This window comes from Calypte anna, chromosome 27, assembly GCF_003957555.1.
Source record: "Calypte anna isolate BGI_N300 chromosome 27, bCalAnn1_v1.p, whole genome shotgun sequence".
In the NCBI taxonomy this organism is placed as follows: Eukaryota; Metazoa; Chordata; class Aves; order Apodiformes; family Trochilidae; genus Calypte; species Calypte anna.
In genome coordinates, this window is record NC_044272.1 from 3,676,645 (window position 1) to 3,701,602 (window position 24,958).

Below are 24,958 nucleotides of genomic sequence, written 5' to 3' on the forward strand. Positions count from 1 at the left end.
TGATAGAGATCATTTCTTGATTCTAAACTTGCTGCTCCCAGTTTGTTTGCCTCTGGATACGGGTGTGGGAAAGGGGAAACAAAGGACACAACTCTAACTAATCTTGACTTGTGTTGACTTTCTGTGGGTGAAACAAGCTTTTCCCTGCTTTCAGATGCTGGAGATGACATTTAAAACCATGAGCAGGGGAAGGGATGGGGCTGTGCAGTTGGTTTGATCTTTGATCTGCTGTCCTCTCTCAGTGCTCCAGAGGAACTGGGAAGCTCTCAGGTAGTTTACCCTGGATGGATTTTTATTTAGGAGCCTTTCAGCTGGGGCTTGTCTAAGCATGGACCATAGCAATGTTTTCACCACTGTGGGAGAACTGAAGGATCCTGGACACCCATCTGTGCAGAGAGGAGGCAGTTCTGTGCCAGGTGTGGGGAAGTTTTGCTTTCTGAGTGCAGGGTGCAAAAGGAAAAAAAAAAAAGCAACAAGGGAAATAATGTTGAGCACCAAAGAGTTCTCTGAATGCAGAGTTTGGGTGTTGAAATGCTGTGTCAGTGCCTTGACTAAGATGATCTTGGTACTTCCTTTGTGGCTCCTGTAGTGTGAGGTGACAGTACTGATCTGGAGGGATCCACAGCTGTGCAAGAAACATCTCCAAGAAAGACCAATAGTGTTGAGCTTGCAAAATTTACATTAAATAACTTGAAACCTGAAAGTTCATATTTTCAGGTTTTTATATTTTCAAGGTATTTATATAAATACCTTGAACTTGAAAATTATATTAAACAGGTGCTTTGTGCATTACAAATGAAGCTTGTGGTGCTTCCACTCAAACCACCTGCTAATGCAGGGTTACTGTGCAGGAAATAAGGAAAATATCAAAGGCTGTGTGGTTAGCCCATTCTTTGAAAATATTGGGAGATAATTGTTTCTGTCCTCCTGAAACCTGCTGCATGACTCTGGGCAAGCTGCATCTCTTCCCTCTGCCTCAGTTTCTCACAGTCTGTGTGCCATGGAAGTGTTTAGGAGCAGGAATTAGAGTTGGAATGGTTCCTGACATGCTCAATGCAGAATGCTGCTGTGCTCCCACTCCTCAGGCTGGCTGGAACCCTGAGCTCTGGTGTCAGAAAAGGCTCTGGGAAGGTCAGCAGAGGGTATGGCAGATGATTTGTCTTTTTTTTTTTTACTTTTCTGAAAAGATGTTTCAGTAGCTGCATGTTGGGCCCTCCAGGCAGATGGCTTCAGTGGAACCAGCAGAGAGATGACTGAGCATGGGAGGTGATGTGATTGATGTGGTTGTGTGAATATAAGAGACAGGAAACCTTATTCCTTCTTTTCCACCTTGTCCATAACTGTAGAAATACCAAGGCTCTGGTTTTGCTTTACTTTATCTGTAACTGAAGATTTCCAAGTGCTTGAGAATCAAAGGTTTGTCATCTTGGGAGTGAGAGCTTTGCCTTTTGCAGTGATCTTGACTCCCAGCTGCTTGGTAGGAACTGATTTTAGTTGGGTTCACAAAAAAAAAAAAAAAAAAGATGAGAGGAACCCAAACCCACAGCTCTGTCTTCATTGCTTGGGTGTCACTCCTTTGATACAGGTGACATGGGTGATCCTGGTAGCTCCTCAGTCTGTGTTCTCCAGGATCAGAATGAAGAAGTCCTCAAGACTTAATGTTTGAACAAGTTTTTGCTTGTTTCTAAACCACTTACTGTTCTTGAGAGGCTGCCTGCCCATCTGTGGGTTTTATTTTTCCTGGTTCTTACTTAAATTTCTTGAGTTGGAAGCCAGACCAGAAGCACTCCCAGGCTGTAGCAGTGGGTAAAGGATGGGCTCACTTGAAGATCCCACCAAAGTGGTGCCTTGCATCAGGCTGGATTTATGAGTTGTGCACTTCAACCCAAAACTCGGAGGATGCTGAAATTCTCCGGATAGTTTTATTATTTGAAAAACAAACTTTGCAAGAATTAAGTTAAAGGTGAAGAGTTCAGCTCTTTTCCTCCATCAACGGGAGGGAGGGGGGTGCTCAGGTTCAGTTTCACTGAGCCCTCTTGGAGGGAATTCAACACTGTCCAAAAAAAAAGGGGGGAAAACCCAAAACCCATCCAGCTTGAGCTGCTGGTGTTCCTTATTCATTCCCTTCAGTGCTGCCTGCAGATGCTGTGTCCTTTGGGCAGCCCTCTCCAGCTGTATCCAGGGCAGTGATCACAAAGCATGGAATTTCATCCCTTTTGCTCCAGGGTGAAGCCCTCAGGGCTGGTTCAGTGGGGCAAATCCCTGCTGGGTTGGATGGGAATCCACCCTCCCAAGCTGGAGTTGGATCCTCTTTGGCTTTTCTGCTTTCCTGACACCCCTCCACCCTCTCCTTGGTGAGTTGCTTCTCTCTAGGTTGCTCAAGCACTGAAGCAGAGGAAGGTTCTTGTGGAGAGCTGTGCTTTGGGAACAGGGGGGCCTTTTTTGGGTGGCTTGGGGCTGTGTTTCTCCAGTTTGAGCAAGAGTCCTGAGGGGCAGAGTGGTTTAACCACAGCTTCTGCCTCCTGGCCGGAAGGTGCGATGGATTTCACTGCTGGGAGGGTTTTGCATTTCTGTGTTAATGTTTACTGAAACCAGCAAAGAGCTGTGAAATCCCTCCCTGGCCTGGGTGTGAATTTCCCTTCAGTTGTAAATCTTTAAAGGCAAAGGGATTGTCATGTTCCAAATGTTGCCAGAGGTGCAGAATATTTCCTTTGCAGAGGATTGAGGAGAAAAGATTGAGTGCCAGGAGTTGGTGCTGTGGAGATGTTAACTCCTTTGCAGGAGGATGGATATCATTACCTTCTCATCTGCTATAAATTCCAGATTCATTCTCCTTTTAGAAGCCCCTGAGCATTCAAATTGCTCATTTTCTCCACCCACCCATAGCAGTTACAACTGGGTGTCTCACTGCATTCTTCTTCCACTGAACATAACTTTCTTTTATTGGGACAAAGTGAATTTTTTGTCTTTTCCTAGAAAATGCAGACAGTCCAGCTTGCAGCCTGTCTTGTCTTGGAGGTGCTCTCTGCTTCCCTGCATGGCTTCTTCTTGTGGTGGGACTTTTGTGGAGACCCCTCAGGTAGTGAGTTTGTAACCTTGCTCATCTTTTGGTACCTTGAGTAAGCATTTTCTGGCAGGTATTTCTGGATCTCCTATTCCATTTCTTGTTAAAGCTTGAGATGCCCTTAAAAATCTTTTTCTCTCCAGCTTCTGTGAACTTCCATCCCAGCACCTCTTCACCTCCTGATCTTGCCCTTCCTGACTTGACCATGCCATGAATTCTTGTGAAAAACTTCTGTTTCCCAGCACGTTTGCAGATTTCTGTAGTGCTCAAAGCATAAAATCCTAAATTTAATTAAGAACAAATAAAACTGCCTCTTCATCTCCTCTTAGGTTTTCTGGGATTCCCAGAGCAAGAGCATTTATTCCTTGCATATTCGTGCATTGCTTTTAGATTGTGTGATATCTTAAGGTCCTCTCTGGGAGATTTGTTTTGCAGAAGCAGCATGAAATTGCAGTGCTTTGGTGTGGGCCATGAGGAAGTGCCTGGGCTGGCTGTGATGGGTGCAAGCACAGTTTCTGACATCTTCACATTTCTTCTGAAGGCAGAGAGAGCAGCACAGTGCTGGGAAAAGCCAATTCCTCCTCTGTGAAGCGTTTCAGTCTTTGCTACATTAAAGACTGGGACTGCTCAAATAATTACCTGATTCTTTTGCATTTCCTCAGTGCAGCAGTCAGGACGTGCAGTTTCCTTTACCTGCTCCATGTGAGGAAACAGATAAAATAAACTGTGAACTTGCTTCTGCAGCTTGCATGCTCCTGAGAATTTTCTGTCCTGCTTGGCAACGGCCTGTCAGGTAACTTGAATGACCATGATGAAACTGCAGAGATAATTGAAGTGAGATTTAAAGGGGTTATAAAGCTTTTATTTTCATCTTTATTTCCCCAACACTTCCCCTGGACATGCCTGGTTAAAGTGTTGTTGGTCCTCAGAGGAGATACTTTCTGATCAAGTAGCACCTTGCAGGGTGAGGTGAGATGAAGAGCAGTTCCCTGAGGTGGTTTGTGGATCATTGTTTTTAAGGTTTTCTGGAAGTCCTGCACGTGTCTCTTGTCCACTTATATTTGAAAACAAGAAGAGGAGGAAGGCAGGAAGTGGATTTCTTGCTGTGTACCAGCCTCACCTCCTGCTCTCTCAGGGTGATGCTGTGGCAAGATCCACTCAGTACCAAAAGCTGTTGGGTCAGGCTCAGGAAGCAGCCTAGTCCTGAAGGTGACCAGCAGGACCAACCCATTTCCTTTCTGCTACAGGAGCTCCTACTCTGGTGGTAACCAGCACGAGGCCAACATTTTGTCCTTTCTGCTTGTGCCACCTCAACTGTGTCCCAGTAGCTGTTCTGAAAAAAAAAACCAAAAAAAAGTTTCATCTAGAGATCTGCAAGTGAGATGGTCAAGGAAGATGTTAAAGATCAAGGAAGTGGTGCTGCAGGGGCTGCTGATACACATCCAGCAGCTTGCTTGGGTGTGAATGTTTTGTCTAAAAGATGTTTCTGTGTCACAGGGTCCTGCTGTGGTTTGCCAGCCCCATGAGAAAATCAGCTTGGGCATTTCTGTTATCTTACTGGTCTCAGCCCCCTCCCCAATCAGGAGCATCGTTTGATGGAAAGATTATTAAAAGGTGTAGATGGGGGAAACTGATGCAGAACTTTCATAGAATCATAGAATTAGCTGGGTTGGAAGGGACCTCAGAGATCATCTAGTCCAACCCTTGACCCACCGGAGCAGTTGCTAGACCATGGCACTGAGTGCCACATCCAGTCTTTTTTTAAATGTCTCCAGGGACGGAGAATCTACCACCTCACCGGGCAGTCCATTCCATAGCCTGATCACCCTCTCCGTGAAGAAATTCTTTCTAATATCTAACCTAAACCTCCCCTGGCACACTTCAGACTGTGTCCTCTTGTCTTGTTGAAGGTCGTCTGTGAAAAGAGTCCAGTTCCCACCTCGCTACAGCCTCCTTTCAGGGAGTTGTAGACAGCAATGAGGTCTCCCCTGAGCCTCCTCTTCTTCAGGCTGAACAGCCCCAGCTCTCTCAGCCTCTCCTCATAGGGCCTGTGCTCGAGTCCCTTCACCAGCCTGGTTGCCCTCCTTTGGACCTGTTCCAGGACCCTCTACATCCTTCTTAAACTGAGGGGCCCAGAACTGGACACAGTACTCGAGGTGTGGCCTCACCAGGGCTGAGTACAGGGGCAGAATCACCTCCCTGGACCTGCTGGTGACGCTGTTCTGATACAGGCCAGGATGCCATTGGCCTTCTTGGCCACCTGGGCACACTGCTGGCTCATGTTCAGTTTCTTGTCAATCCAGACTCCCAGGTCCCTTTCTGCCTTTAATAATTAGCAGTAATTTCTGTTACACAGGGGTGGAAGATATTTGCATAAGCTGTTGCTGGAGTTGCTTAGGCTCCATCTGAACCTGACAAATTCTCCTGCAGACTTTAACTCTTCCAGAAACTGTACCCAAAGCCATTGGGTCCACCTTGAGGTGAGAGACTGCAGGGAAAGCTTCCCTGCCTGTTGTTCCATGGTTAACTTGGAAGCTGATTTTATTTAAATGTGGAACTGTTATTTTCTGCTTCATCACTTAAGATAGACCTTTGCAGGGACATATTCCAAAAATGTCAGAGTCTGAACAACATGTCCCTAATTTTTCTAAACATTCTTCTGATACTAAAGCATCACTTTCCCCTGGGTGAAATCTGAAGAAGGGAGGAAGAAAATTGTAAAACGCTCAAGAAAGTAGTAATGGGAACTTTATTTTTCCTTTGCCAGTTGTGTTATTGATTCAGCTCTTAAATATTCCTCGTTGAAAAGTGGACCTGGGGATTTTAAAAGTTTGGATAAAGTTTTTATTTCTCTTTTTAGATGCAGAGATTGTGCTGACTTTGAGGACTGTTTAGGAAGTTCTTAAGCTCCCCAGTGTTGATGTGGATGGGAAAGCTAAGGACAGTGGAAATCCAGAACTTCAGCACTGCAGATTTTCTGCTTTTAAAGACATTTCAATGCCACCAGTCTCTGACTTCTGGCTGCTCAGAAGCCTTGTGCAGCAATCAGGAGGCAGCCAAATGGCTCCTGAGATACAGCGACGGTTCTGTTATCTGCAGCAGCTTTCACTCACATGAAAAAAAGTAAAAGTGCCTCAACCTGACACTTCTCAGCTGTTAGAGTTGGCTTGGACAAGCTCCAGAGCTGGTGGCCAGGTGGCAGCTGTGCTGGCTCGGTGCAGAAGGGTGATAATAGGCAGGGAGCTGTAAACAGGACACTCCACCCTGCCTGCTGCCTCTCCTCTGCCTGGGAACACCAGGCTGGGCACCCTCCTTCCAGCAGCTCCCTGCTGCCCTGGGGCTTCTCCTGCTGCTCTAAACCAAACTGAGTGGCTCAGTAGCAGAGCTGTATTTGGATGGGACAGTTCATCCAGGAATCACTGTAGGTGTTTGTCAGCCAGTGCATGCAGTTGTCCCCATAGGTGGTGACGTTGTCCTGCTCTTGGTCATTCAAATCTTGGTAGATTTAGTTGGGTATTAGGAAGAAAATCTGCAGCGTGAGGGTGCTGAGCCCTGGAAGAGGTTTCCTGGAAGAAGCTTGTGGCTGCCCCATCTCTAGCAGTGTTGAGTTTGGATGGGGCTTGGAGCACCTGGTTGGAGGTGTCCTGCCATGGCAGGGGTTGGCACTGGATGGGCCTTAAGGTCCCTTCCAACCTGAAGATTCTGTGATTCTGTGTTCTTGAGGTTCCTTCAGGCTGATTTTGACTGTGTTTCCCCTGTTGAAGGTTTGGAATTATTGAAGGTGACCCTGGTCACCCTGACTGTAATGGTGACATCAAAGGGGGGCTTCTTGCGGGGACGTGCTGTGAAGTGTGGGAGAGGGGCTGCAGGAGCATTCAGCTGCCAGCAGCCTGCCCAGGGAGAGGAAAGAGCAGCTGGAGTTCTTAGGTATTGAGTTGCAAGTGCCACAGCCTGGGGGGGCAAGGAGGGCACCAAAGAGGAAGTTGCAAATCCTAAGGAGTTTCTAAATAGTGTTCCTGGTGGCTGCCTCCACATTCACTGGGAGTGTGCTTGGAAATGCTGGACCCAACACAAGAGCCTTTAATCCAGTGTGGACCTTGTGAGGTGTGGCTCAGGTTAGGACTAAGCTGCTCTTGCCTTCCCATCTGCCTTTTTGTTCTCCCTTTTTCTCACTTTGAATTCCTCTGCTCCAGTGGTCTTTGAGCCTGATAAAAACCAAAGCTGCATTATCCGGCTGTGTCCCTGGAACAGCCTCAGCCTGCAGTGGTGCAGGACACCTCTGCAGAATATTTGCCAAACACAATGTGGTGTTTGAAGAGTCTGAATGCTGGATGTGTGTGTTAACTCACTACCTGTCTGTGTGTCTTGTTTTGGGGAGGAAGGAGAGAGTATCTGTACACAAAGTGCCTGGAGCAGAAGCTGTGTATATCTTGCCAGGAGGCCCCAGGGCTGGTTCTGATGTGTTGGGTAATTTGCATGTCTAATTCAAAATTGAAATGCAACCAACTTTCCTGCTGCCTTGAACTTACCTCTTTTCCAACCAGAGCAATTCTGTGTGAGTGTGGAGCTCGAGATGTAGGAGGGGGATGGGGAAGATAAGCAAAGCTGTGTGCTCTGTCTCCCTTTGCTGTAGCCAGCCAAGGGGGACCCTGTCTGGATTGTGCTGCTCTGCATCACTGCTGCCACGCAGACTTAAACCAGGTTTCTTTAAAAGCTCTTCTGTTTAATCAGTCTCTGGTTACCATTAGGAAAGTCATGTCTGGCCAGCAGTGCAGCATCTCGTGGAGCTGGGCAGCCCAGAGCTCTAGACTGGAGCTGGGGCCCTGCCAGCTGGGCAGGAATGCCACTGAGCAGTTTCCACATCTCCTTTCTGGGCTCTGCTGAATGGGTGCACACACCTCACACCTCCTGGTGCACCCAGTGCTCACGTCCTGCTCTGGAAGATCCAAACCTCTTGCAGACATTTCTCTTGGCCTTCTTGAAACTGGAGCAAGCAGTACAGCTCTTCCTTGGGGGGAAACTGAGGCATGCAGGCTCCTTCTTGCTGTTGAGTCAGAGCCTGGGTTCTCCAGGCCTTACAGACAGCACAGTGGTTGGGGTTTTCCTGATGCTCAACCACAAAACAAAGTGGGCACACTGAGTATTTCACTGGGTTGTGTAGCAGCTCTTCAACTTCAACTGGAACATCAGATTCATGATTTCAAGCAACCACTTGAGGACTGCAATAAACCTCTGCTTCCAGAGCAGCAATCCATGGTGATAAGCATCAGCACTGCTCCCTGCAGAGGAGTGAGAGGAGGTGGAGGGGCAGTCATCAGCCCTCCAGTGCCCCCCTGCCACTCCAGTGCTGTTTTTCTCACTGATTCTTTTCTGTCTCAGCCTTGGAGCTGCAAATCTCCAGGATGGGGCAGGGCAGCTGCATGGCCTTGGCAGGGAGGAGCTGCCCTGAGAGCTGGGCAGCTGAGTTGGGAAGCAGTAATGGGACTTTGGTTACCAAAAAGTAAACAGGACTTTTCTAAGCTGTGTGTGTCGGTTCCTTGGTGATCTTTGTGATGGATGTGAGCTTATTAATTCAGGTGTGGAAAGCTGATCTTTCTCTTTTCCCTCCCTTCCCAGCCAGTGTTCCCTGTGCTGCTGCTGCTGCTGCTCTGCTGCTGCTGCTGCTGCTGCTGCAGAGAAGAGCGGGCCCCCGGCAGCCCCGTGTCTGGCGCACCTCATCCCTGGACACCATCCTGGGCTCCTACCTGCTGGGACAGTGGCCACGAGACACTGAGGGAGCTGCCACTTCATGCATGAATGACAAAGCTACACAGGTAGCCAGGCCTGCAGCCTGCCCTCAAAAATCTCGGGGACAGGAGAGGCTTTGGGGGTAAATAGGAAGGTGTTAAAATCCCATCCCTCCAGCTGCAGCTTTCTAGGAATTTGTTGTGGGGTTTTTTTCCCTTTTTGTTTTTCTTTTGCTTCTCAACTTCAATGGATTCCACTTTGGTGCAGAGTTAAACTTTCCTTGGCCTTGTTTGGAGGCAGATGGCCTCTGGCTTTCTCTCCCCTACTGGCTCAGTGCTACTTTGATTTTTTTCTGGTGTGCAGTTCTGGGCCAATCCTTACATAAGACTCATGGGCTGAGTGCCACACGCTGGGAGAAGTCAAGGGTGCTCCTGCAGAAGGGCTCACTCACTCTGTTGGAGAATGGAAAAGCTCCAGATCTCGAGGAACTCTTAGCAACCTGTAAATATTACTGTATAGCAGCAAATAGCTCCTGCCTATCTGCAGAGGTGAAAGAATTTAGAAGGATAAGAGCATCCGTTAGCTTAGAGTGGTTTATTTATCATGTTTAATCCTGTTAACTTGTTGTTTGATCTTTGCTATTCAAACAGTTCTGTTTGCAGGAAGTTCTCAATTGGATTCCAACTTCCATTGTCCTTTTCTGAAGGCTTCTTGCCTGCTTTTGTTTGGGTTCTAGTGCCAGGAGCACTGCTGAGGGCAGAGGGCGTGCTGGGAAGGAAGAGAAAGAATTTGTCTGACTTTATTTCTGAGGCAGGAAGCAGTGTCTTCCTTTGTCTTCATCAGCCATGGTGGGAACACTTAGTCCCAGTATTTTGGGGCTGATTAGTTCTTCTTGCACATGGCCCTTTTGGGAAAGAGGTTGGAGAAGAGGGACACCTCCTTCTTCACGGGATGGGAGATTGAGGCTCTGCTGAGCCTGGAGCTGATGCCTCCCCAGCAGTGGATAGGTTTGGGTGTGCCAGAGTCTTTCATCAGTTACCTGCAAGTGTCTTGCAAATGTTAATTTTACCTTGCAACATGCCTGTGACATGAGCCCTCAGCTCCTCTGTTTCACACACAAACCTCTTGTCTCAAATTCCCCATCTGGGGAAAAGCTGGGAATACAATCCTAGGTTCTAGACTGCCTTGTGCATTGCAGGATGTTCCTCCTCAGAACCTCCTGGACTTTGCCACTCCTTCCATGTTTGCAGGCAGCAGTTCCCAACCTTGGGGCTTTCTCTGCTTGCCAGTACACGTTCACCTCCTCCTGATTCAGCTGCTGATCAGCTGCTTCACAGAGCTCTGCAGATTTGATATTGGGAGTGCTTATGGAGAGATAGAACATGGGCAGCACTCACAGGATTGGAGATTGTGGCTTTTCTCTTGCTGTACAAAACATGGGGTTTGGGGTTAGGTTTTTTTTCCCCTCTCCTATTTCTGAGGAATGGTTTTGCCACAGTTGTACAAAAAGTTCTGTAATTTCCTTCTGCCTGCCAGAGGTGGGACCCATACACACTCCTCACTTTCAGCCCTTCCTATTGCAGGTTTTGTTTTCCCTTTTTAGGCCCTGTTTTTTTCTGTGAGCACTGGGCATTGCTCAGTGCTATGGGTGCACAGTTTAAGGCTGCAGTAAATGACTTCTCAGGGCTCAGGGGACTTCCAGTGACTTGAAAGAAGTTTCTGTCACATCCTGCAAAGCAGGAGTGTTGTTTGCAGCTGGAGTTCAGCCTCCCACAGAATTTTCCTTCTTGCAGTAACGTGGATGGGGCTGCAGCCTTGTCTCTTAGACCTTTGCCTCTTCTGAGCTTCCTTATGTGTGTCATCTACTGGAAGATGATAAAATGACACAGTGCCTTGGGATAATGGCCAAATAATGATGTGGGAGTTGTTGAGAATGTTTTGAGGTAGGAAATGAAATCAGCTGTGCCATATGCTGCAGCTGGAAGGTTGGTCCTGGCTGTGGATTTGCCATGGTTTTGGGCTCTCCTTTGGCTTGGGGGTGGCTGTGACCAACAGCTTGAAGCTGAGTGGAACCTTGGAGCAGTGGTTCAGGCTGAGGGATTCCTTTTCTCAGACCAAGCTGAACTCCTAAGGTGAACAAACAGTGCTGTGGTTCTCCATGGCACATCAGAACCTGAGACAGTAAATGGTTTTAGCAGCAGGAACACTGCAGACAGTGGGGTGTGTAAGGAGGGGTTTAATTTGAGCCTGTAAGTCAGGAGGGGGTTGTATTTCTGCCTAGAAATGATCTGTATCCCTTTACAGAAGGGAAACCTGGTACCTCTGGTGGTAATTCACCTTGTTTCTTTGGTTTAAATAGGTTTAAAACTGTTGGAAGGAGAGGCTTCTGTCATCCCTGTGACTCAACAGTGTTGTTTAAAACAGCTGCTGTTCTTGCAGCAGCCTCTGGGAGGTCACTTAAGCTGCTCAGAGAGGAACTGTTCTCAGGCCTTGCACCTCCTGGCAGCCTGTGGCTGAGGATGGAGGAGGAAATCTCATCCAAGCCTCCCCCAGAAATGGCAAGCAGCAGTGACACCAGGGTGAGGGCTTTGAGAGGCACTGAAATGTGATGATGGGGGAAAAAATGATGGTGGGCTTGAAAATGATGTGATTTGGGACGCTCTGCTGAGAGGGCTGAGTTCAGTGGAAGGAAGTTCACACCCATTGCTGATCAGATTACCAGCCCTTTCTGATTTCCATTGATATTCAAAGTGTAGCTGTTGCTTGGAAAACACCTCCTGGTGTGTGCTGAGGTTGGATTTTCTGCATCCAGGGAATCAGAGCTGCCCAGCCCTGTGGATGGAGGGAGCTGAGCTGGAGAGGAGCAGCAGCAGCTACTCAGTGGGGCCAAGCCCTGCTTTTGAGCTCTGATACAAGAGCCTGAGGCCTCAGGAGGCAGCAGGGTGTTCTCCAGCAGGGTGAGGCTTTTCCTCTCAGCGCCACTTTGGACACCGAGTTCTGGAACCCAAGGTCAAGAGGGGGCTGGCTTGGTTGCTTCTCCAGCTTGGTGTGCTTTATCCCCCCAAGACCTCGTGGTGATGAAGCCACTGACTTCTGGGCAGGGCTCTTGCCATGTAGGTGTGTGAGGTGTGAGATCCACCTTCCCCACTAGGCAGAAATCTTTCCCAAATGGCTTGATTTTAGCAACACAACCAAATGGTCCTTACTAGTGCACTCTGTTGAGTATTTATTCAGGAGGAGAAGAGAGGGCAGGAATTGATCACTCACCCCCAGGGCTCTCCTGCCAGCACTCAGAGTTGTGCTTCTCATCACTCCAACTCCAGTTTTCCTGGCAGGAGGTGAAGCGGGAGACGGCCCCGGCGCTCACAAACGTTCTGCTTCCTGGAGCAGCACAGATCATCGCAGAGAGGTAAACCTGAGTAAGTCGTGTTGGTTGCTAACACATAGAGACTCCTGCTGCATTGTGAGGGTGAGCAGGAGGACGAGGATACTGCTGAAGATGAGGCCTCAGCCCTTGTTCTATCCCTCACCCTCTGCAGAGCCACCTCCTCTAAAGCTGTGGTAAAGCAGCTCCACTGGACCAGGGTTGCTCACTGGTGTGGGGGTGTGTTCCAGCAGGGCTGGGTTCCTCATCTCTGGGTAGAAAGATAACCCAACCCCAGAGGAAGGCGCTGCCACGTTGCAGCTAAGGAGGGGAAGGGGAGTTTTGATGAGTCTTGCAAGTGCATCTGTCCTTCCTTGAGAGGTGTGGAGCTGCTGCTTTGTGATTGAAACCCTCTCTATTTTGGTACCTCCTTGTGAGCTGAAAGAGGAGAGAGGAAGAGAGAGAGAGACATGATCCTTTTTGGTTGAGGTGTGTTGGCTTGTCTGGTTCTGTAGCTGAAACTTTGTTTGCCAGATTGCCAAAACTGAAACAACAGCTCCAGAGAACAAAACTGAATGGCAGAATGGCAAAGAAAAGGAGAAAGAGCTCCCCACTCCAGGGGACCATGCTGTCCTGGGATCACTCAGGTATGTTCACATCTTCCCCTGTTCTGTTGTCACATGTGTCCTAGGGAGGTGGAGAGCAAGCTTCTGTGGGCAGGTGTCCAAGCTGCTCTCAGACTTCTGCTCCCATGCCTAAGAAGGGGAATTATTTTTTTTTTAATTAATTTTTTTTAATTTTTTAATTTTCCCCCACCTTGTGCTTTGCTCTGCAGTTCCTGAGCTGCTGTGGCTCTGCTGTCAGCTTGTGCCAGCAGCCTCCTGGAAGGTGTTGGCTGAGCCCTGGAGAGCTGTGGAAGGGGATGGAAGGGGAAATCAGACACAACTCTTGATTTCTGTAATTCTGAATTGTTCCAGACTCCCCTTCAGGCTTCCTCTCCCAGCTCTCATTTTGAGGCTCAGCCTTGCTTGCACAGGAGCCTGGAGGGGCTCAACCAAGAACTGGAGGAGGTTTTGTGAAGAACAGGGAGATGAGAGCTTCTGCGGGTAAGTGGTGGTCATGGGATGGCCCTGAATTCTGCTGGGTTCTGAAACCCTTTCCCTATAAAGACACAGCCCGTGTCTGTTCTTGCCGTGGGGATTTCTCTTGTGCAGTTATAGTTTGTTCCAGGCATGTAACTGTTTAAATGGTCAAATGGCTGCTGGCTTCCCTGCTGAACACTGGCTGTGTTGGAGAGATCAGCAGGAGTGATCTCAGGAGAGAGACACCTCATTGGCAGCTTAAAACTTAAAATTGTGCCTTCACCATCTAAATTGCCATCCAGAGGCTCCTTGGATGCTGTGTAGGTGTGGGACGAGTGATCCAGATGCTTAAAAACTGAAGAGCATTACAGGACTGGGAAGGGGTTGGAAGCTCTGCCCCTGTCTGGACACCCCCAGCAGCTGCTGTCTGAGTGTAACTGCTGTTAAACTTTGATGGACAGGAAGGTTCTTGCCCTGCTAAAACTTTGCTTCTCCCTAGATTCTGGATGTCCAGATGCCACAGAGCCCCAGCACCTGCCCAGAGAGCTCTGAAATGTGTCCTGACTCTGGAGGCCAGCAGCAGCTGCAGCAGCCTCTCTCTTTCTCCTTCTCCCTCTGTGCCTCTCCACCTTTCTCCACACCCCCTGTGGGCAGCAGAGAGCAGCCAGATCCAAAGGAGAAAGGTGAAACACTGAGAGCAGAGGGTGACAGGGGAACACAAGAGGGGACACAGTGTGACAGCAACCTCAGTGCAATGGCTGCTCTCTGCTGCTGTAGAGAGGTCTGACCAATCCACTGTGTGGATTCTGAAGTGATTTTCTCCAGCTGGGTGGTTCCAATCCGTACCATGGGAGCTGGAACTACACAGCTAAAACACCCCAGCTTTGGGCCTGCAGCCCAGGGTCTAAAAGAACAATCCTGGTGCTGAGTTGAAGAATCTCTTGGGTATTTTAAGACATTTTTTGAGCTATTTTTTTTTCTTCTCTGCCAAGAGTGCAGCCTTCCCAGTCCTGGCCTTTGCTTCTTCTCTCGACCCAACCACAGCTACGTTTCAAACGGGAACTCCTGAGGGCTGTGAGAAGTCCTGGCCTTTGAAGAAGCCTCGTAATTTGAGAGTTGGTGCAGAAGTCAACTCCCATTCCAGATGTCCTAGGGGAGGAGGTGGGGTGGGGGCAGCTGAGGCTCCTGTTGCTGCAGTGTCACCCCTGCCCTGGCCTTAAAGCAGGGAGCAGCCTCTAGGAAAAACTCCCAACAAAAAGGTGGCTGAAAGAGCTAAAAGCTGAACTGCTGCCCCTCAGACATGCAGAGTGATTCCTTGCTGGATTTTCCTTGGCCAGCAGAGCCTCTTGAGATAAGAGGTTTCTGTGTAAATAAGTGACAAAGCAGGCTCTCTGTGCGCACTGTACCTCCAGAGCCATCCAGCTCAGATGTGTGCACAGCTCCAGGAGTTTTGTTGCTCAGAGCCCTTACGAGTGCCTTTTCCTAATCAAGAAAGCTGGGAGGACTTTTCCCAAGGGGTTGATAGGATGAGAGGTGATGGCTTTCACCTACAGAGGGAGATTAAGTCAACATTAGGAAGACATTTTTTGGTGTGGGTGCTGAGCCCCTGGGTGGCCCAGGTTGCCCCAGAAGCGGCTGCCCCATCCCTGGCAGTCTCCAAGTTGGATGGGCTTGAGCCCCTGGCTCTGGAGGTTCCCTGCCCATGGCAGGGGTGGCACTGGGGGCTTTAAGGTCCCTTCCAAAACCAAACCACTCTAATTCTATAGAAGAAAGGGAGACCTTGAGCACCTTCTAGTGCCTGAAGGGGCTCCAGGAAAGCTGGGAGGACTTGGGACAGGCCTGGAGATGGGATAGGGGGAGGTTTGCACTGCAAGAGGGATATGGAGGAAGAACTGAGGGTGAGAGACGGTGAGAGGTTTCCTGGAGAAGCTGTGGCTGCCCCATCCCTAAACTGAAGGTTGATGGGCTTGGAGCCCCCTGGCTGTGGGAGGTCCCTGCCCATGGTGATCTGGGATTTCCATGATTTCCATCATCATGTCCACTCTTGTCTCTTCTCCTCCAGCTCCCCCAGCCCTGCTCAACCTTTTCAGCCTCCTGCCCAGATAAGAACAAATGCACTTCAACCCCACGGGTTCTGCCTATCTGCCCTGTCAGCCTGTGGAAACCTCTCTTCCCAAACGGGGTTTCCTCTTCAGGGCTTCCAGCTTCTTCCAGCCCTCACGACACGTTTACATCCTCCAGCCAAAGCTTCCCCTTCTTTCCTCGGGGTAGGAAAGATGCTGCTGTGGAGAGCTTCAGTGAGATGTCCAAGTCTTCTCACTGATTATGAACACTGGAACGTTGGCCAAGCTGAAGAGACTTGTCTTTCACAGCTCTCTGGTGGTGTGAAGCCTTTTTGGGGTGAAGCCAGTCAGCACCAGCAGCTCTGGCTCCTCTCTGCCTGCCTGAGACAATGCCTTGAAGTGGATGTGTGACAGCCAAGGGACAACACTGAGAACCACAGTGGGTTTCCTCCCAGGGTGATAGAAACTGTGAAGTCCATTGTGCCCCGGATCCTCCCTGCTGGACAGGCAGGTTCTCCAGCCCCCTGGGGAAAGCACTTTCCTGTGTTGATCATGTCTTTTGTTCCTGTGTGATTGTTGCCTGGTGAAGAGCATCTGTGAAGAGCAGTCTGTCTCTAAGAAGCTGGAGTTGGGAGAGTTGAGTTGGAGCTTCCCCTGGTTGCTAACCCTGGAAGAGGGAGAGAGAAGGGGCCTGGAGGCAGTGGGATGGAGCAGGGAATGAGAATCAGCACTCAGCTCCTCTCCCTCAGGGCACAGAGAGGGCTGGAGAGCAGCAGAGCCCTCCCGTGCCTCAGTTGCCCTTTGAAAGGAGCATGGGGAGAGTGCAGGTGTCCAAGTGCAGCTCCCACAGGTCTGGAAAACTCGGGAAACTGAGGCTGGGGGGGTGCTGGAGTCACAAACTCTTTGTCTGCTCCCCCCGTGCCTGGGGAAAGGTCCTGCAGGTGCCTTGGGATGAGGGAGGTGAAAAACCAGTGCACAAAAGTCCCTGCTCCAGGGGGGGGTTTGCTGCTTCCCAGCCTTGAGCCCCAACAGCCTGGCTGGGGTGGGATGGATGGGGGGGAGGGGGATGGAGGTTTTTAGGGGGTCAGGACCCCCCCTACCCTGAGGGTGGATTTGGTGCATGGAGCTGTGAGAGCAGCACTGGCCCAGAACCCTCCAGCTCCAGGGGAAGGTGGATTGTAAAGCCTCTTGGCAACAAAAGTGTTGGGGTTTTTGTTGTGTTTTGAAGGCTCTGGGTTGTACTGAAGAAGCCAATTTTCTTGTATCTGATGTAGAAACTCTATTTTCTTCCAAAGACACTATTTTTGCAGCTGTTTGAAGTTTGTATTTTCTGTATGTATTGCAAAGCTTAAAGGAGGAATGTTGGCTCTGGAGTTCCTGTCTTATGTTTAGAGGGCTGGCTGGTTCTGTTGGTTGTTTTTGTTGTTTTTTTTTTTTTTTTTTTCTGCAGATGCTGGGATTGCCAGTTAAAAAGGAAACAAAAATAAATATTTCAGGCATCCAAAGCCCTTCTTTGGGATTTAATATCTTGAGTCTCAACTGGAGTCTTTGGAGAGCTCAGCAGGGGAAGGCAGGAGCTCTGCTGGGGGTCTCATCCTGCTCTGGGGGTCACCAGGAGGGTGCTGGGGCTCAGTGGGTCCAGAGTGCCTGGGACTGGTTGCTCATCAGATGAAGTTCTAAGGTTGTTTGAAGGACTCAGAACAAAATCTGCCCAGGAGCAGCTGAAACTAAATCCAGAAATAAATTTTAAGTGGTGGTGAGAAGGCAAATCAAGGGCTTGAAACCCGAGGGTGCTGATCCTGGAGCAGAGGAGGCTGAGGGGAGACCTTGTGGCTCTCTGCAACCCCCTGAGAGGAGGTTGAAGCCAGGGGGGTCGGGCTCTGCTCCCAAGGAACAAGGGATGGGACAAGAGGAACTTTTGGCACAACTCAGGTTGTGCCAGGGGAGGTTTAGGTTGGAGCTTGGGGACAATTTCTGCCTGGAAAGGGTTGTCAGGGCCTGGCCCAGGCTGCCCAGGGCAGGGCTGGAGTCCCCATCATCCCTGGAGGGTTTCAGAGCCTGGAGATGTGGGGATGAGGGACATGGGGCAGGGTGGCCTTGGGGGAACGCTCGGACTCCAACCCGAACGCGTCCCCGGCTCCCGCTGGGCCGGTTCGGCAGCACCGGAGCCGCTGACGTGAGGCCGCGGGAGGAAACAGCGGCTGCAGGGGAACCGGGGGGCAGAGGGGGAGGCCTGAGCCGCCTTCGCCACCCGCAGAGCGCACGGTTCGGCCCCGTCCCGCCCGATTCAGTCCCGCCCGGTTCGGTCCCGCCCGGTTCGGTTCCGTCCCTCAGGGCCCGCACTGCGCACGCGCCGGCCCGGCCCGAGTCGCTGAGGCGACGGCGGAAACGCCACCGGGGCCGCCCCTTAGCTCCGCCCCCGGCCGCGCAGCCAATCCCCGCGCTCCACATCGCTTTACGTCACACAAGAGACGCTCTCAGCGAAAGTCCCCGCTTTGGGGCCGTTCCCGATACTGCCTGTCCCGCCGGCCGCTCCGTTGCCGTGCCCTCGGCCGAGCCGCGGAGGAGAAAGCTCCGGGATGGCTGCGGGAAGTCCCAGCGCGTCCCTCCCGAACGGCTCCGCCCGGTGTCCCGCGCTCCCCTCTCGCCTCCTCCTCACGGCGGACCGGGCAGCGACTCGGCCGGGGCGGCAGGGCCGGGAGGGTCCTGTCCGGCGGGCGGGCTCAGGCCGGGCGTATGAGGCCGCCCGCTCCGCCGGCCGCCGCGCTGCGGGATGCGGTGCTGGACGTGTCCCCGGCGCTGAGCGGCCACAGCCCCGCCATGGGAACCACCGGCAACGCCGCCGCGCTGCCCGAGCGCCTCCGCCTGCCCGTCTGCTTCCTGGGCGTCTTTCGCCTTGCTACTTCTTACAGCGGACATCCCTGCAGGAAAGAGCATGTGGAGCACCGGGGCGGCGGAGCCCGGCGGGGTCTCTGGAGGCGGGAGCGGGGCCCGGGGAGGGAGAAATGCTCGAGGGAAAGCTCCGTGGGGTCGGCCCGCAGAAGGTTCCTCTTTCCCGGGTGCGGGGTCTCGGTGCCGCCGGGGGTGTTGCTGCGGTTCGGGCTCCGCTATCCTCACGCCGCGCCCTTTTCCAGCACTCGGGCCGGTACGGAGAGGGCGCCAAGCAGGAGAAGTTCAAGTACGCCCCCTGACCCTGGTGTTCATCCAGTGCGTGATCAACGCCGCCTTCGCCAAACTCCGTGAGTCGGGGGGCTCCGGGGGCTCCGTTTGCTGCCCCTGGGAGGAGGGAGAGGCCGCGGGAGTTGTCCCTGCTGGTGGCCGGTCTGACGCGCTCGGGCCCTGGGTGTTTGTTGTCCCTCCTGAAACTTTTCTTTTCCTTTTCTTCACCTCCCAGTGATCCATTTTCTTCGACTCGGTCCAAAGCTGAACCGCACTCGGGGCTGGCTCTATGCTCCTGCCCTCCCTCCTACCTTGGGGCCATGGTTTTCCAGCAACTCTGCACTGCAGTTCGTCAGTTACCCCACCCAGGTACTCCCTGAACCCAGCCCTGACGAGGCAGCTGCTGCTGGTGCCAATGGGACAGAGGGAAAGGGGGATCTTGAGGCTGATTTTTCTACCTTTTTGAGGTTGTGGCAGTGGCTCAGTCAGTGTGAGGGTGTGGGGAGGAGTTACAAGAGCTCCCCTAGAAGGGAAAGGATGGGAATGGGTTAATTGGGAGCTGGTGCTGATGTTGGAGGGGTTGAGGTGATGTTGAAACCTTTGCTGATTGTTTAGCAGTTGGTGAGGGGGTTCTGTCTTCCTTGTTTTTGCAGTCTCTGGTGCATCAGGGGAGTCAGACCCCAGATGTTCACCCTTGTATAGCCCAGGGTCTCTGCTGTTGCAGGCAGGGATTACCTGGATAATTAAACACATCTTTCTTTTCCAGGTCCTTGGCAATCCTGTAAGCCCATCCCAGGTATGTGCTTCACGTTTCTTCTTCTGGGGATTTCTGTTGGTTCCTCAACCAGAACTCAGCTGTCAGAACAGTGTCCCCCTCTTCTGTCCCCTCTGCCAAGTGGTGTTTTTATCCCTATGTTGGTGAAGTTAAAATCCCCCCTGTGAGGATTCTGGGAGTGGTTTCTGATGTTGTTTTCTTTCCAGTCATGCTTTTAGGGGTTGACTTTGCTGCGGAAGAAGTATCCTCCAGCCAAGTATCTCTGCGTCCTCTTGATAGTTGCAGGCGTGGCCCTGTTCCTCTACAAACCCAAGAAGGGGTTGGCCAGTGATGAGCATGTCTTTGGCTATGGAGAGCTCCTCCTGGTGAGTGCTGCAAGAGCCAGGGGGAGAAGGAAGGAAGGAGCCCACCTCCTTTGACCTCAGGTGTACCCTGAGCTGCTGGGGGAAGGCTGCTGCAGGAGCAGCCTGGGGTTTTGAGGGCACAGCCTGAAGCTGTGGGGTTTTGAGTCTGTTTTGAGGTAAGGGAATGGCTGTTTGAGAGGAGAGTGGGGTGTCAAGGAATGGGGAGAATGCTCAAGATCTTTCCTCAAGAGAAGAAGAGGAAATGAAGGATTAATCTCTGTCTCTTCTCAGCTGCTGTCTCTGACCTTGGATGGGCTGACTGGTGTCTCTCAGGACCACATGAGAGCTCACTACCAGACAGGTTCCAACCACATGATGTTGAATGTTAACCTCTGGTCCACCTTGTTCCTGGGGGCTGGTAAGGAACAACCTGCAAAACCCACAGCCACCATGCCAAGAGAGAGGCCTGGGACATCCTGTGGGAGAGACCTCATGCCCTGCTCCATAAAGGGCTTAGAATACTTGTGTTGCAGATAACTTCGTTTTGGGTTTTTTGTTCCATGTTGTTTTTGGTTTTTTTTGGTTGGTTGGTTATCTCTAGAAGCTTGTTGGGTGGTGTAGCTCTTCCCATGCCCAGCAGAGGACAGTGCTCCACGCAGAGTGGAGCTGCCTGGGGCTTGCTCACTCCTCAGCAGTCCTTGCAGCTCAGCTCTGCTTCAGCCCCAAACCACCCGGGTTCTACTTGAGGACTTTACTTCAGAAATAAGTTATCAGTGTAGCTTTCCCCTCCAGTCAGGGAGCAGCACTTCTGGTTAACTCCTAGGGACTGTTAATCTGTTTTTCCTGGTTGCTTCTGCCATTAATTAACCAGGAAGGTGATCACTTTTTCACCTGTTCTCAAGGAGTTTTCTCTTTGCTTGCAGTCGCTTCTGTTGGCTTCTGAGTGTAGCAGTGGCTACTCAGGCTGCTCAGGGCTTGTAACTCAGGCTTTTCCTCTTGATCTTTCTGCCAGGGATCCTGTTCACTGGAGAGCTCTGGGAGTTCTTGAGTTTTACAGAACGTTACCCCAGCATCATTTACAACATCCTCCTGTTTGGCCTGACGAGTGCCCTGGGTCAGGTAAACACAATTCCCTCACTCCACAGCCTTCCAGGGGGTTGCTTTGTCCAGTCAGAAGGATTCAACTCTTTATCTGCAAGTGTGATCTGTGTTGTACTTTTTTCCAGTCAGAGTGACAGAAGGTGTCTTTCTTTGTCTTCCCACAGAGTTTTATCTTCATGACTGTGGTATACTTCGGGCCTCTGACCTGTTCCATCATCACCACCACCCGCAAGTTCTTCACCATTTTAGCCTCTGTCATTCTGTTTGCCAATCCCATCAGTACCATGCAGTGGGTGGGAACCATCCTGGTGTTTTTGGGTAAGTTTGGGAAGCCAAGGCCTTTTCCCTTGGAATTTAATTAGACATGATGCATAGCCAGGGAAGAGCTGACAAAAGATGCTGGTCAAAAAAGATCTATTTGGATGAGAAGACTCTTGATGACAGAGCAAGTTCACAGCCTCCCCAGGGCAGGTGAAGAGGAACATGACTTCTATCTCTTGGTATTTTATCTCTTTCTGTCTCTTTTGTTATTTTTTTTTTCTGCCACACCGGGTGAGTCACTGCCTCAAGTGACCATAAGTTGATGCTGTTAAGCTGATTTTTTTGCAGGGTTCCTTGTGTTACATTTGTTTGCAAAGTCTGAAGCAAGGTTTCTGTGCACAGGGGTTGTTTTGTCTCTTTTTGCAGGACTGGGACTCGATGCCAAATTTGGAAAGGTAGTGAAGAAGACATCGCATTGAGGAAGTGGTTGATCTCTGCAGTTGTAATGAACTTTTAATTTATTGTCTTGTGCCTCCAAATCTGTTATCAAACTGGAGTCAGGACAGGGAACCAGAAGGGCAGTGGGTTTTTTTCTTTGTTTTAGTTTTTTTATTCTCAGTTGTCTTAAAAGCATAATTCTTTAGTTTTAACTGTAATTAAGCCTTTTTTTTTTTTTTTTTCTGTAATCAAAGCTGCATTACTAGAGCCTAGCAGCAGGAAGAAATTCTTGCCTTAACAGGAAAAAACCCAAACCCTTCATATCTTTATTAAAGAAAAAGAGACAATGGCCATTTTTCCAGAACTTTTAATTTCACTGTCCTTGGGAAGAAGCAGCACACCTCTCCAAGGAGGGGGCTGGTCTTAGAATTATGTAGTTCCTTTGCCATGGCCTGGAAAGATCCCTGGATTAAAGGCCTGTGTTGAAGACAACACCCTCTTTTGATTGATTGTATCATTTTTCCATAAATGAATTGATGGAGCAGCAATTGGACCCTCTTCCATTAAGATAATCAGTGTAGGCACCAAGTTGCATGTTGTCCTTCATCCAAGCCCTTCAAAACCAGGAGCAACTTTTGGCATATGTGAAAGTTTACAGGAAACCTGTTTAACCAGTGGGGCCCAAATTAATTCTTTTCACACCCCTCCCTCGCTGCTGCAGGGACAGGACCCTCTGCTGCTAAAACCATGCCAAGGTTGTGTGACAACAGCTTCTAAATGTTGAAAGGGCCCTTTTTAATTAACCACCATCATGGGGAGCTTTGGAACACCCGCTCCTGAGCACAGGCGAGCTCCCCAGTGTCTTGTGGGGAGGAGTTATTATCATAATGATGCCTTCAGAGTTGGAGAGGGAAATTCTCCAAAGAGCAAACTTTACACATGAAAGCATGTTTCTACCAGCTGTCGCTTGGTCTCCATCTGTTCTGTGGCTTTGGCCTTTTGCCCCTCCAGATGGGATCTCCATCTCTTTCCTGAGCGGCTGTTGTAAGCCTCTCCCTCTCTATCCCCTGCTTCCCTCACCCTTCCAGAGTTCCTTATAACTTTTTTGGCCTCATATTTGGTTTTAATTTCTTCTTCTTTCATCTGTCTTGCTATTCTAGAGTTCTGCTCAGACAACAAATTTCCTGGAAAATTAAGCCTGAGGCTATCAAGGGGGTTTTCTGTGTCACCTTCACCTCTTTACTACTGCACGTTGTCTCCAAGGTCAAGTGATGAGTAGCAAACCTCTTCTTAGTAGTAGAGAACTATGCAGAGAAAGCTTTTGTGACTGAACTCCATGGATCCAGCTTGATGAGCAGTGTGTGCTGGCAGCTGCTCCTGTCCTGAGGTTCTGGCTTCCCTAAAGTGCTTCCCAGTATGGAAGGTAATGAACGTTAGTTCCATTTTCTAAAAGGGAGCAGAGAAACTGCATGACTTGTTCCTGAACACTGTGGCAGAGATAAGAATTATCCTTTGTATGTCTTAATCATAAAACCATCTTTTCTCTGTGCTTATAGGACTTAAGCTCCTCTATCACTCTTATTTTAATTTCACAGAAGCAGAATTGCTTATGAACCAGGATTCTCTACTGGCTAAAGCTCTTCAGGAAGGGTATGATGAGAAATTGTCAGTCTGTGAGCAGCAATCTCCTTTTTGTTTACAGCACCTCAAAGCCAAATTGCCTCATGTGTACATGAAGTACTCTTCCCATGCTCTTCTCTCCCTTCTGCCCCCAAGTCTAGGTCTAGCTTTAGGAGAAGGTGTCTTAAAAATGAAACAAAGATGTCATTGTTATATTTTTGCCTTAACCATTGCAAAGAAGCCACCATAGTTTCAAGGGAACTTCTGCTTAAACCCCCAGGTTCATCCCTTTCCACACACCACAGGCCACCAGCAGAAAGAACAAAGCTGGGAACCTCCTAGGGTCTGTTTTCTAAGCCAAGATCTGTCTTTACCAATATCTTCAACTTGTCTGTATACAAAGCACAGATTCAAAGATTAGTCTGCCAAGTAGAAAAATAAAGGAGATTTTTTCTCTCTCCTGATTGCTGCAGGCTCCCTTGACCCACTTTAGCTCTAAAACCTATTCCTGGTATTGCTCCAGCTTGGTTCTTGCTGCACCTCTGATTCTTAGTAAGAATTTCCCTAAAACAAAGGCAGCTCTTGTACCTACACTGAGTCTGAATCCTGTGGATTTCCTTAGACAGCTTGCTGTCCTCTCTTCAGACCTCACGTACTGTGGGATCCCAGAGGAGGTTACAAAAGCAATTCAAGAAGCTATTTTCAAATCAGCAGTGCTTTTTCTTGGACAGTTTTCACAACGCTACCACAAAGCAGGTCCTCAGCTCTGAGCTGCCAGGATTATTGCTGTAATGCCTCTCCCCAGTGACAGACTGCCTGCCACGCTTTGAGAAGTCTGCTTGCTGGCTTCTGGTGTGTGTTCCTGCTTGAGTTCAGCTGTCTCTGTACATAGACAGGTAAACTCCAAGGGAACTGGGTTAGGATCCAATGAAGTTTTCATCCTCTGTGTTGTTTTTTTCCTATTAGAAATGGTAACTCCTTTTTGAGGCACTTCTGCAGAGGGATAATTAGATTTTAATAGGTGGGTTGTTTGTTTTTTTTTTAGCTTTGTTCACACTTTTTTCAGCTTAGACACAGTCTAAGTGTCTTCAGAGGCAATGCTTGAATTTCTGGTGGAGTGTTAGGAAAGGCTTTCCATCTTCAGTTAAAAGATCAGTAACATACAAAGTGCTTACAGAACTTAACTCTGGTTTCTCTAGACCCTGCATAACATCTAGGCTATGGCTGTGCAAAGAAATCTTTACTGCTGGCAAGTTCTAATTTGCTTATTCAAAGAAGAAAGTGTTCTGTGGTAGCATGTGCACCTATAAGCAGTTTGGAGGGTTTGAAGAATTAAAGCACAGTGCTCAGGTTTTCTGCCAGCAGCCTGAGCTTCACCAGTTCTGCTGTGACTTGGTTTAACTCTGCTTCTTCTAGACGTTCTCCAGTTTATTAGGGTGCAAATCAATTTAAATAAAAAGAGACTACCTTGTTCTTTTTAGTCCTGTGTGCTTGATCTGTCTTTCTTTTCCCAGCTGAAGCAATCAAACAGAGGTGTGATAATGCCATACTTTCCAAAATGAGAAGTTTTTGTGAAGTGTAAAACAGCCTTTGCAGCCAAGATGGCAGGTGCTTTAAACAGCCACTCTGTAATGTTTCAAGTTTGGGCTGACTTGTGAGTTCCTGAAGGCAGTGCTTGTGGTTTGCTCCTTCCTGAGCAGATGTGAGTGGTGTCTGGGTAGAAGAGGAAGGGAAATCACTTGAGTAGGTGTTAAGTGCCTTAGACAAAGCCCTGCAAGTGAAAAATGTGAAGGTCAGGCTGAGAAGTGATGAATAGATTCCATCTTCTCTTCTAATTTTGTTGGTTCCAGAGTCCCAGCCCAGAGTCTGTTAATGACTCATCAAGTTACCAGCAGGGGGAACTCGTATTTCAATCATTTTCACAAAAAACCCAAGAAAACCAAAACCCAGTTTCTTTTTA

General features: G+C 49.6%; 2 protein-coding genes across 2 annotated transcripts; both read left to right on the forward strand.

Moving 5' to 3' along the window:
- Nucleotides 1–820: 820 nt before the first annotated feature.
- FAM117A (family with sequence similarity 117 member A) lies at nt 821–16,788 on the forward strand. The gene is given in 11 exon segments (XM_030465739.1): nt 821–3,079; nt 8,681–8,877; nt 12,108–12,214; nt 12,690–12,736; nt 12,739–12,802; nt 13,133–13,261; nt 13,737–13,920; nt 14,227–14,352; nt 15,300–15,553; nt 15,555–15,593; nt 15,595–16,788. Coding segments are annotated over 11 exon segments (1,278 nt in total). The 5' UTR covers nt 821–2,979; the 3' UTR covers nt 15,626–16,788.
- A 1,227-nt stretch (nt 16,789–18,015) lies between these two features.
- Nucleotides 18,016–24,470, forward strand: SLC35B1 (solute carrier family 35 member B1). Its single transcript, XM_030465911.1, is given in 11 exon segments — nt 18,016–18,237; nt 18,435–18,485; nt 18,488–18,539; nt 18,695–18,833; nt 19,230–19,255; nt 19,441–19,457; nt 19,459–19,599; nt 19,870–19,996; nt 20,591–20,697; nt 20,844–20,997; nt 21,367–24,470. Coding segments are annotated over 11 exon segments (1,068 nt in total). The 5' UTR covers nt 18,016–18,036; the 3' UTR covers nt 21,420–24,470.
- The last annotated feature ends 488 nt before the right edge of the window (nt 24,471–24,958 follow it).